Source organism: Alexandromys fortis, unplaced genomic scaffold, assembly GCF_014885135.2.
Source record: "Alexandromys fortis isolate MF-2015 unplaced genomic scaffold, M_Fortis_MF-2015_v1.1 scaffold_47, whole genome shotgun sequence".
Taxonomy (NCBI): Eukaryota; Metazoa; Chordata; class Mammalia; order Rodentia; family Cricetidae; genus Alexandromys; species Alexandromys fortis.
Window position 1 is genome coordinate 6,270,235 of NW_026067957.1, and position 12,918 is coordinate 6,283,152.

Here is a 12,918-nt window from a genome sequence, read left to right on the forward strand (position 1 = left end):
AAGTGAAGACACATCTGTGGTGGGTACGTAAGCTGCTTGTTTCCAAACCTTTACCAGCATGGAAGCAAGCACAAAGCCAGTGAGGGCTTCCATACTCTCCTCCCTGCACAAACTGTGTAGCTCTACAAACCTGACAGCATATATTCTTATGGTCATGGAGCCTAGATGTAGAAGAGCTGAGTACTCAACTTAGCAGATACATTTTCTACATTCAGAACAAATGCACAAAGAAAGGAGGCTGTAATAGTGGCACAGGGGTTATCTTTAGCAGGTACAGCTGTCCTGAGCAGAGAGGCCTGGGCAATGAGACTTCACCTCAGGCACCCTTGCCAGAAGCCACTGGGTTTCATCCTAGCCTGACCTAGAAAAGTCTTAGGGAAGAGAACAAGAGGCCCAAGAGCGCTCTGATCTACTGTGGACCAGCTGCAGCGGGGAGGCTGCCAAGAAGCTGCAGTGACTGGGCAGCGCCCTCCACAATGTCTGGGAGGGGATTACCAGCCTGATCCTGTCCTCAGAGCCAGAAATGACTCAAACTTTACAAACAGCAAGGCCCTGCCAGAGAGAGTGACAGGGAGGCTAGGAAGGGCTTCTCCCTGTTGCTGGTGTCTCTTCCCCCAATTTGCTGCTGTGGCAGACTCTGGACAGTATGCAGCCTGTGAGGTAATCTGAATTCCTTGGCAATCAGCAAGTACCTGAATTCTTTCAAAACCACAGGAATCCAGCACAGAAAAGGTAAATATCCCCCGGAGCCAGTGTTAATTAGCAAGCAAGACTACTGAAGAAGGGCCTGGGGGTGGGGGAGGGAAGAAAGGCCTACAGATGACTGGGGTCTTTTCTACATCTCCACTGGGTAAATGGCTGGGGAAGGGTGACCACGAAGCTGCAAAGGGGCAGCACTAGAAGAGGCCTTCAGTTTCCCATTTCCACGGCGTGCGGTGTGGGCGCAACCCTCAGAGCTCCCCATGGCCCCTTCATGAGCTGGAACTGCTGCTACCTTTCTTTCAGTCACTGACAACACATGTGCTTTTCAACTCAATGTCATCTTAATTAAAAAAAAAAATTCCTGTTTCAGTGCAAATTTAGCTATTAGCTTTGTCTAAAAAAGGACTGTATCAAATCATTTATATCCGAGATTGGATCCTTCTATAGTTGTAAAATCCAGAACCCAACCTTTTTGGATTCTACTTCTGACATAAAAATGTATCTCCACCATTTTGGTGAGAACTACACCCCTCTCTCTAGAAACGCATTGCCTCCATTTTACTAGTTCAAAACAGCAACTTCCACAGACATTCTACAGCAGGAGCCTGTGCAGGGTTCTACAGCGGCAGAGGAGCGGAAGCACCGCTACAGACCACGAGACAGCTGACGCTAGTGCCAGATGGGCAGCTCCACTTTCCCATCTCTTTACTATTTACCTACATAGAAGAAACAGTGAGGCGGGGCTGGAAAGATGGCTCAGCAGTTAACAGCACTTGCTGCTTTTGCAAAGGACCCGGGTTCAGTTCCCAGCATCCACATGACAGTTCAAACCATCTCTAAGTTCCAGAGGATCCAATGCCCTCCTTCACCTCGGCATGCACTGAATTTATACATGCACAGGCAAACCCTTCTACACAAGAAACAAACAGTGAGGGTCTGCTTTTTTTTTATGAGCAAAACTAAGAGAGATGGAAACATTAGCCAGAACGAAATGGGGGGGGGGTGTCTTTTTCTTTCAAAAGTTAAAAGGAAAAGGAATTTACACAACAGAACCCATTTCACAATGCAATGACCTTAAGAAAGTGAACTTTCACTCTCCCACCATTAATTTGAAGCTCCCAACAAAAATGACAGGGTATAAAAGCCTAAAGAAGGAAACTAATTCTTCTTGCCTCTAGGTCTGTCTCTTCAGAAAGATTATGGCTTTCTTCTCGTCTCAAAGGAAAGGAACCTGATGATCTCATCCCACACTGATTACCTTCAGTTATGGCTACACAAAACGCACGTGACCCAAGATTAGCAGAAGCTGCAGGTGCGGAGGAGCTGTAGACAGATGCTGAACGTAATGACACAGCTGAGCGCACTCTGAGGCCTGAGAGGCAAGCGGATGCCAAGATCAACAGTGACTGCATAGGCGCACCGAAGTGCCTGCACAGAACAGCGCGTCCTGTACGTCTGCGCAAACAGCTTGGATAATGCATGGATATGCCTATGGTAAGGACTTCAATACCCAACTAGGTTTCAGGTGAACCCACCAAAGACCTGAAAATTTTTATTTTCCTTTTCTGGCTCGATGATAGGAGTAATTAAAAAGGTATTTCGCCAACTGTGAGAAAAGCATGCCCATATAAATGCATGCACACGTACATGCCAGTTCCTACTGGAAACGAGACAACTGCCACTAACTCTGACATCTAACACAACATGTAGTCAGAGTTATTGACACATCCGCAGCAAACTGTAATATATGCTAGAGACACTCTCATTTTATGTTTTGAACCATAAAGATGCAAAAACTATGTAAATTTTTACTCACAGTGAGGGTTACAAATACTGTAGGTGAGACATCTTCAGGCTATGACACAAAAGATACCGGTATGACACCCTAGAGAAACAGCGTGCATAAACACCTTCTCTCTTCCAGAAGACCAAGCAGGACCAAGGATGAATTGGGATGAGGATGGATGGAGGAAGGATAATGAAGAGCTCATTGCACAAGAGAGGGAAGGGTCAGAAGTCTCAGCTCTGAAACCACACTCTCATCGCACCCTCTGCCCCAGAAGCAGCAGGAGTATTTTACCTTCTCTCTGTTCTAGACAATACGGAAACTAGGTTTTGATATTTATATTGGGCTTCTTTCTCTGTATGCTTCAGAGTACAGGAGCTCATATCCATAAACGCTCTGGGAAATGTCTTCCTTATGATAACTGAATCGGAGCTAATAGTTCATGTGTGATGCCTGGTCCAGGCCTTTATTCAACTGGGAAATGTTTTCTTTTTCTCCTTCTCAGTTTTCAAGGGACAAGCGGGCAGGACAATGGAGTGTCAGTTGTCTCCAGTGTTCCCAAGGCTGCAAGTCATAAATCTTAGTTAAGAATATGACAGAACTTACAAAAGCTGTCATTGCCACCTAGAGGTGAAGGGAAGACATGGCTCGGCTAGCAAGAGGTTTTTGTTAGTGCCCTCACTCCAAAACTGGAAAGAGAAAACTCAGTTGTCACAGTTCAGTACAGTACAGCCTGTCAAAGTCATGGACAGATGCTGGAGAAGTTCTGTGAGGACAGGGATTCATCTGGTGTTTTTTTTTTTTTCATAAACACAAAGAATTAACCTTATTTTATTCATGTAGCCTCTATTTCCAAAACAACTTTCCTACAATCAGAAACAGGCATAGACTGACTTTCCCATTCACTTTGTCTGCACACAGATGTAAAGCCCCCTTTAGACTGCTGCGCACTATTCCACCAAGGCCATGACGCAGAAGAACTGCAGAGTGAACTAGCTGATTTAAAAAAAAAGTAAGGGAAAGGAACACATAGCAAAGTTACAGACTTTTTAAAATAGCTTAAAAGATTTATAGAAACTGTCACCTGTGGGTACAGGAGACAAAACTCCAAATTATTATAAATTTATAATTTAATTCTGTTGATAGGTACTACTTTAAAACCTACTAAACATGTGGGACGAGGTGGCCGAGTGGTTAAGGCGATGGACTGCTAAAACCTACTAAACACCCAAGAAAACTGTATTTACAACCACAGCAAAGTATATAACCTGTACATTAAGGTATGAAAGCCATGGACACCCCCTGAATATGAGAAACACAACTATTCAATGAGCTCCAATCCTATGCACTTCCTCATTAGGGGAGCTGAGAAAAGTCACTGTCACCCCGTTTATGCAAAGCCATTTGTTCTGCTGTAAAACGGCAGCAGGTACTACTGCTGCAAGCACTGACAGAAGGACCTGGTGTACAACAAGTAAATTAAATGTGGCTTTTTCTTTTCCCTTCTAGATCTACTCTGAAAAAAATTACATTTTTTCTTAATACCCTAGGTCTCTCATAACAACCCTCATGCATGAAATTGCCCTGTGGCCTCTACACCTGAAGAAAGTGTGTGTTTCCACACACTTTGTGAAGCCCTGCAAGTGTAGACTACCAAGACTGTGTCCTGTCCTTTGAAGTCACCTGGTGCACTCTAGTGCCCTGAGTTGAACCTAACAAAGTAGCAGCTGGTCTTAGACATCTCTTCAGTGGATCCACTCTACCATCCCAGCCAATCCCTCTGCCTAAGAAAGCCTCTTACCTAGCCAATCCTTCCTCATAGAGATAGATGACAAGGGGGTCATAGGAGGTCACGAGCACATAGAGGCGCACGTCAAACTTGAAATCTAGGAAGAAAGAAAGTTGGGAGTCACAAGAAAAATGAAGTTCATCTGCTTTCTGTTGCGATGAACAGGACAGCACAACCAAGAACTATGAAAGATGACAACCCACCTCACACAGAGCACACATTAGACACATCTTGAGTTTTGAGACTAAAGAAGCCTTGCTCACACCGTGCTATGCAATGTAGTTGCTAAATACACAGGACAATGTTGGAACATGGTCCAAGAATAAATTCATATGTGGAGATTTTTGAGTGAATGTTAGAAAACACCAAGAAACCAAGACAAGAATCTTGTGACCTCAGTTTGTTCAAAAACATGGGAATGTTCTTAGATTATGCCTCCCAGGTGTAGCAGATAGAAGTGAATTTACTTCAGATAATTTACTACAACTGGCTAATTATTTGTTTATATGGCTTCATAGAAAAACATTTTTTTGCCATGTGTGGCTTACATGCTGTATGCAGCTTACCCACCAGACACCTGAGAGAGAGAGAGAGAGAGAGAGAGAGAGAGAGAGAGAGAGAGAGAGAGAGAGTGTGTGTGTGAGCTGTATCTCTCCTGTATCACTTAATTTCAGTTTCAGAAGGATAATAAAAAAAAAAAATCCTCATCTCTGGAACTACGGGTACCAAAACTATCAGACTAGCTTTAAAATTTACTAGAGAAGACTATGAAGAGGTTACAGAGTTGAGCAAGATCCAGCCCCATCTAGTCAAGAGTCAATCACAACTCACCATCTATGAGCAGGGGGTTGTTAATGTAACGGGAGACCAAGATGTTCTCTTCCAGGGAGATCTGGTTTGGCTGTTGAGTAAACAGAAAGGAATGAAAAGAGAGAAATCCTAGAATGTATAGTGAGGAGCAAAGCTCTTACCCTTTTAAGAAACGATACTATGGAAACCCAGAATAATCACCTGGTCAGATGAAATACCACTGTGGGCACCCAATTACAATAGGGAAAAATAAATTTACATAGCACCTCTCAAATAAATGCAGCTAAATAGCTTTAAAGATTTATATGCATCGTATAAAATAGTTATTTGCCAACAAAATTAGAGCTACTTAAATAATAAAAAGCTGCTTCTTTTAAAATATGAAGACAAATGGAAATTTTAAAACACTACACTAGTCCCAATGCACCTCTCATTAGGCTGTTCTGGACAGACACAGATGCATGATAGAGCCTAGCATTCTCAGGGAGACTTAAGTCATCTGCTAACCAACTGTAAAGGCTGAATGGGATCCTTTAAAGATCTCGCCAATAGGTAAAAATTGTTTACGTAAGAACAGTGGGTACTGCACCCACAGGTAAAGCACCGAGCACTCAGTGATGAGGAAAACAGACACAACTGTGCCCGCGCAGAACTTCAGGTTCGGCAGCTCCTTTTCCCTAAAGGGTTTATTGTTTCGGGTTAGAACAGCAAAATGTAGGCTCTAAAGGGGCATGGAGCAGCAGTTTCACAAATATAAGATGTCACACTGCCAAAGGGGCCAGTCTGCAGGGCTGTGGCAGAAAGGCCAACTGTGGCCAGCAAAAGAGCAGACACAGAACTAAGCAGTGAAAGCTTCAGGCATGCGCAGGGGAGAAAAGGAGGCCACTGTCATCTGCAAAGGCCTGCAGAAAGAAGGGAGGCAGATTCATGAGCCTGGGACTGAAAGTTCTAACTGGGAAATGGCGGGAAGGGAAGGGAATAGCAGAAGCAGGGAGCCTTTGGCACAGGAGTTGAGATTTAATATGGTGGGAAGCAGGAAGTTATTGCAGACTCCACGTGGAAGAAGCAGTAAGATGAACGCATCTCAAACAGAACAACTGCATCTGTTATCAGATTAAGAAGAAGGATCAGCTGCAGTCAATCCAGATGGGCAAAGGGCTCCAGACTGCAAATGGCAACAATAGCAATTACGAGATTAACTGTCGTTGCTGCTTGGAAATAACTAGCAGCATCTGCAGAAATAATTACAATTTAATAGAGGTACCAAGCATTTACCAGGTGCCAAGAGCTGTTCTTAGCATGTCCCCAGTATTATTTCATCCTCACCCAACCCAGGGGCAGGTATACCACCATCTACATCCTAGAGATGAAGGACGGTCGGGGTGGGACAGCTCTGTCAGAGCTGCAACCATTAGAGCAGCACTGTGCCTGGGCAGTGTAGCGGAAGACTCACTTTCAAGCACTGTTCGTAGTGCTCCCCAAATCGTGGCATGAAATAACTGTCCCCAAAAGTCTGTAACAAGGCATTCCTTAGCCCCACTACTACTGCCATTATCACAAAGGCAGACCTCAGCTTTTACAGCTCATCTGTATGTATCAAACGAACACAATGACATCAGTATTCATTCATCCTGAATGAACGCAATCACCCATCCCACTTCCTGATGCCCTTACGCTTCTTGATCAGTCAATCACAAGTACTATCTCCATTTCCAAGTTAGCGAGTAAGACCGCATGTAATCACTAGAAAGGCAATAAAGCTGCGGGCTGTGTTCCAGACATGAAGTTAATCAATCACAGCTACGCAGTACCTATAGGCTACAACTCTGCAACAATTGTAGGCTCCATCTGAGAAACTCCTAGGGACTACAACAGGGACATGACTGGTGCCCACCTGTCCTCTGTACCAGAGAATACACTGGAGGTGGCTCTCAACCCCGTGACATATCTAGTGCCCGTGCCTACTTCCTTTCCACTCCCTAAATCTCTAGTCACCCAACTCTGCATAGCATCGACTCCTGAGTTGAGACTCCTGAGTACCTGCTCAGCTGTCTTACCACTCGTTCCTAGCTGCATAAGAAAAATGGAACGCTCATGGACTAAAGGGTTATTTGAAAATGATTCCTTCAACTGGTATTGTACATGAAAGCCCAAGTAGATGTTTTTGATATCCTTAAGAGTATTTCCTATTCACTAAATCCTCTGTTAACTAATTTAAAAGTATTTCCATTTCAAGGTTGAATTTCCTCCCAAAAAAAAAAAGAAAAAAAAAAAAAGCAGGCTAATACAGGAACCAAAATCGCTGTGGAAACTGGAAAGATAGCGATTTTCCTAACTGGATTTCAACATTCAAGCTTGGGGTACGGGTTAGGTTACTGCAGAGTAGAAAAGGGTGGTGGTCAAGAAGATGCTCTGGAACCAGGACTTCAGCTACAACGCGAAGAAAACAGTAGCTCTCACAAGAAGTTCTTGTAAAGAGTAATCTTATTAGGAGATTCTATTTGAAAAGCAAATGGAAGGTGTGGGTTAAATGCTCAAGAAGCAACAGTTGGTGCTGGCAGTACTGCACACACTTTTAGTCCCAGCTCTCAGAAGGCAGAGGCAGGGATCTCTGTGAGTTCTAGGTCAGTTAGAGTCTACAGGCTAAGTTCCAGGTCAGACAGGGCTACACAGTGAAATCCTCTCAAAAATATATCTCAAAAAAGTGTATCAGTTGCTATTACTATTGCTGCAAATTCAACAGTATCTGTGTGATTCTCACTACTAGATTTCACAACTCAACAACATCCATCTCCACATGCCACATGGCAGAGCAACGCACTCAACTGTAATGAAGACACAGAAGAATTAGAACACACAAATTAATTAGGATTTCTCCAAAGGTTTTAAGGAATGATAGCATCTGGCACACAGCCAGCACTTCCTAAATAACTGCCAAACAATAAGAAACACAGAGAACACAAGATAAATACATGCAAAGAGAGAGAGAGAGAGAGAGAGAGAGAGAGAGAGAGAGAGAGAGAGAGAGAATGGGATTCTATGCACAAGGAGGATGGGGTAGAGTGTGACCTCAGTCTTTCAGTACTTCACAGTCTCAGGACGTCTATTACTAGAACCACGGATAACGATGACACACAGATGACTGCACTGGACCTCAGCAGTGAGAGTCATACCTTCATCAGAAAACATCAGGTCTTCCCCCACCTCAATGTCAATATCCTAGGTTGGGAAAGTATGACATTTGGTCAGGTTACTGAAGAAGCTGGAGTAATCAGCTTTGCTCCTTAGGCTGCATTTCTGGATAAGAGCACATCATTAGGAGCCATGTCAGTCAACCCACTAGGATGTTCCCCTCTGCAGGAGTTCACAATGCTGCCTTCGGTGCTGCACAAAAGCCACACTTTTTCTTTCCTTTTTTCTGCTCTCCTTATGGTGAAAAAGTTGCTTTGGTGTATGTTTTCCAATAGGTTATAAGAACTACAGGGAGGTTTTACTAATGGGTCTTCTCATGCTAGTGGGAAGACAAGGAGTGACATTTTCATTTGACCCTAGCATCTATCTCTAGCCCCCTGCCACAGTCCCTCCCCCACTCCTGGTTCTGCACCCACCCTTTGCCTCAGCACTCTCTCTCCCTCCCCCTCAACTCTGAAAGAAAAGCAGGCAGCAGCCTTGGAAAGAGTTACTTCATCTAGTTGGCTAATGGGTCACATATTCCAGGGAAAGGGTCCAGGTATGGAAAAGAAGGGGTGGTTAAGAAGAGAGGAAGATTAACAGTGCAGTTTGTAGGTCTGGGGAAAAGGTGATAAAATTCCAGTTTGGGGGTGAAATGGGAATATGTTCCCATTAGACCCACATGTTACCAGCTCTCCTGTGCAGGCTGGCATCTGCCCAGGCTTCTGTCTGGCACCTTCACTAAATACCTAAAAGAATCAGCTTCATTCCCAAGCTTCTCCAGTGGGGGTAGGAGGGACAGCTGGCAAAGGGCTAGCCAACTACTTTGATCTATGCAGGGGGTCTCAAGGGACTGAGCCCATGGAGAGGTGGGAGGGAGAAAGCGACTCTTACATAGGCTGCCAAACGTGCATTCCCTAAAGACGCGTCATTCCCTTTATGAGCCTCAGCCTCAGTGAAGGTTTGGAGCAAGAGGTTCCCAGCTCCATTAAGGAAAGTTTAGCTTTTCTATTCTTTATGATGTTAGCTTTAAAAGAACAAATCACTAGGGCAAAAGATCATTCCAAAAGAAAAAAGCCCCAGATGAGCTGGGAATAGATCCTATTCTCTTTGACTCGTGTCTAAGAAAATAAAAAGCAAACTTGAACCGTAGCTGACTCTCAATAGCAATTCCATTTGGCAGCTAAAACCCAAACCCAAACTAGCGCCGTTCTTGCAATTCAAACAACACTGCGCTCCTGGCAAAGAGCTGAAGGCAAGACTGTCAGATAGGAGCCTTATGCCAAGGTCACAGAGACAAGAAAGAGCCAAGGCATATCACCATGTTTTAGCTTACACGGGACCCAGGGTTGAGGGACTCCAGGTAACAGGACCCCTGGCTGGGGCCTGATGCTGTAGCAATTGCTCAGCCAGAACTAGAGGCTATCATTTCTCCAGTGAGAACGGTCTGGCCATAACTGTTTACTGTACAGTTTTGGATCCAGACTGATCCTAAGGACTTTCCAAAGTGAAAGACTTTAGAAAGTTCATTTCTGCATACACAGAAAATAGCTCAATGTGAAAAAATAACTGGGGAATTTAAGATGGAGTACTGACCACACACACACACACACACACACACACACACACACACACACACGATACATCTACCCCAACCTTCCCTTCCAGGGCTCACTGGAAAGAAAGAAAGGATATTTTCAAAAGAATGAAATAATAACAAAGGCTAGAAAAAAAGCAAAAGGAGCCAGAATAGATCAAAAGTCTAAGTAAATCTTCAAAGACAGGGAGCAGATAAGATCAAGGGGAAAATCAAAACAGAGCAGAGCAGAGGGAGCTCCAGCCCCAATACCAGGTAAGGAAGATTCCCAAGGAGGCCCTGAAAAGGGGCAGACTGGCAGTGAGCAGAACAAGAGTGTGGTGGGCCAAGGAGTAAGTCAGGAGAGTTCCCACCGCCTGGGAGCCGTGAGGAGTGGGAGTTCTCCAGCACCTGAGCAGTAGCGTGTACGTCAGGGGATCACATCTAAGATGGTTCTTAAAAGGACATTTTGTATAGGTGCATGGTTCTTATGGAGGAGGAAGGAACTGAAGACACTCTATCCCCAAACAGGCATTATAGAGAGAACAAAAGTAGCTCTGCCCAAAATGGAATTCACCATAAGCTTCTTCTCCTCACCACCACAAGAGCCCTACCTATTCCAGAAGGGAGAAGGCAAGCTCTTCACCAAATCCAGCTATGCACAGCTAACGGTCAGCATGCTACACCCGTACAAGGAGAGGTGGGGGGGACGTACGCCATTACATCATAGGGAAGGCTATACTAGTCTCTAATTTCACTTATAAAATGGCTAATATCTAAGGATTCCCAAACTTGAGGGGGAAAAAAATCCTACAATAGAAGTAAAGATAATCCCAATTAAAGAGTAAAAACAGAAGAGTATTTTAATAACATTTCAATGATATCCTTAAAAACGTGGGTATCTACTGCACAACGATAAATAAGGGTAAAGATGAAAATCAGGAAGAAGCATTAAGTTTATATCCATGGAGGGAAGCAGGGCTCTTCTTCAAAAAGAAGACACCAAATGGAGACAGAGGCCTAGGAGACAGCTTAGAGGATCAATGGCTTGCTGTACAAGCAAAGGGACAGGGGCTCAGGTCCTCATCACCATGTTATGCCCAGTTATGCATCAGCATGATGGAAAGTATCCCAGCCTTGGAAGGCACAAGGAGTCCCCAGAGCAGTGAGTACTGGCAAACTCTGAGCTTAACTGGAAGACCCTGCTTAAGAGAATAGGGTGGAAGAGCAGTCATGGACAATACCAGATACCAATCTCGGGCCTCCAGAGGCACGCATGCACGCGCGCACACACACACATACACACACGCTATGCAAAAAACATACATACTTAGGCCTCCATAGCACACAGGCGTACACACACATGCAAAAAACACAAATATGCACACCCCATACAAAAATACAGATGAAAAAGAAAGAAAATAGAAAAAGAAACAAAAGGGATATTTGTCCCCAAAGTAAAGGAAAAATGGACAGTGCCCAAGTGTTTCTACGTGTCTAGTAGAAATAACGCTGTAGTCTATTTCTACTGAGTTTTTGAGAAAATTATAAAGGAGCAGAAAAAAAAGAACTGTAAATATTACACAACTTTTTAAAACCTAAAGGAAAAATTAATTAAACTTAAGAGGTGGACTATGGAAGAGCAGGTGGGAGGGATATAAGTGTAATAAATGTAAAATGAAGATTACCAAATGCAATAAGAATCTCAAACTAATATAAAATCAAGTGTGGTATGGGAAGTCCAGCAAGTGAGACTGGAGTTAGCATTTTACTTACTTTCTCTGTATACGTACTTTATTATTGTTGTTGTTGTTATTGTTATTACTATGGCACTGAGGATGAACCCAGAGACTCATGCATGTTAAACAAAGGCTTCTTACCACTCAGCCGTGCCGCTGTTCTGCATTAATTTTTAAAAATATTTAATAAGGAATTTGCAAAGAATCAAGATATTGGCAGCTTCTGACAGAGAAAGGAAGAGAAGGAGAGAACAAAGCAGCAATGGCAAAAACATCAAACCAACTTAAAGCACGATTAGTGACAGCTCAGTGTAGTGATATTTTATTTGTATTTTAATAAATAAAGCTTGCCTGAAGATCAGACTACAAAGCGAAGTCACTAGAGGCCAGGGAGTGGCGCACACACCTTTAATCCCAGGACTCAGGAGACAGAGGAAGATAGACCTCTCTGTGAGTTCAAGGCTACACAAAATCAATCGAGGAACAGATCCAGGTGGTGGTGGCTCACACACTTTTGTTTGGGAGTCACACATTGTTAATCCCAGCACTAGGGAGGTGGCTGGACAGAGAGAAGAGTATAAAGGGGAAGAGACAGGAACTCACTGGAGTGTGGAGTCTGAGGAGCACCCCTAAAAGGTCTCTCTAGTGGCTGACTGCTCTGCTTCTCTACTCTTCAGCTTTCCCCCCATCTCTGTCTCTGGGTTTTATTATTCGTGCTACAGCTCAGTGCTGAGGAGATGACAGGACAACAAGCTCAAAGCAGAAGACACTTCTGTGCTAGTACAACAGGCTGCCTTCTCCCCAAAACCAGTCTAGCAAGTGACATTCTGGCCGTGGACATGCTGGGCCAAGGCCGAGCAAGGGAAGACGCTCCCAGCAGAGTGAACAGCAGTGCACACCCAGCCTCCACTCACATCTGAACTCAGCGCAGAAGGAAATACCTGCTCAAAAAGTGCCAGGTCTGCAGTTCTCTGCATACTTACATTGTTGATCAAGTAGACGCCCCGCCCCCTAGAAGAGGCCACTGGTTTTACTATCCAAGGTCCCCGGTCCTTTGAATAAGAATCTGCTCAAAATATTGGGAGATAAAAAGGGAAGAGAAAAAAAAAGAAGGGACATGAGTTTATTATCTTAAACTGCAACAACAGTACCCAAAGAACCTTCCAAACCTGCAGCTGGGGAGCAGCAGCACATCACTGTCTTAGAGTTGCCCCAGAAAGGGAACCTAGGCAGGAAGAAGCAGAAGGAAAGGGAGGAGGATAGCAAACTACTCACATAATCATATCTTCCACTATTTCCTCTTCCTTACATAAGGATGGAAACAAAATAAGGTCAAATCTGAATG

General features: G+C 44.1%; 1 protein-coding gene across 16 annotated transcripts in view; it reads right to left on the reverse strand.

Annotated features, from left to right (window-relative positions):
- The window catches only part of Ttll5 (tubulin tyrosine ligase like 5), a 246,248-nt gene that overhangs the window by 203,025 nt on the left and 30,305 nt on the right, over nt 1–12,918 (reverse strand). For 15 of the 16 annotated variants that reach the window (XM_050152436.1, XM_050152435.1, XM_050152443.1 and 12 more), the window contains 3 exons: nt 12,557–12,639; nt 5,109–5,178; nt 4,290–4,374 (listed from right to left, as the gene is read on the reverse strand). In XM_050152436.1, the coding sequence (XP_050008393.1) occupies nt 4,290–4,374; nt 5,109–5,178; nt 12,557–12,639 (238 nt within the window). The remainder of the gene's footprint in view (nt 1–4,289; nt 4,375–5,108; nt 5,179–12,556; nt 12,640–12,918) is intronic. The other variant, XM_050152445.1, reaches the window with a different exon arrangement.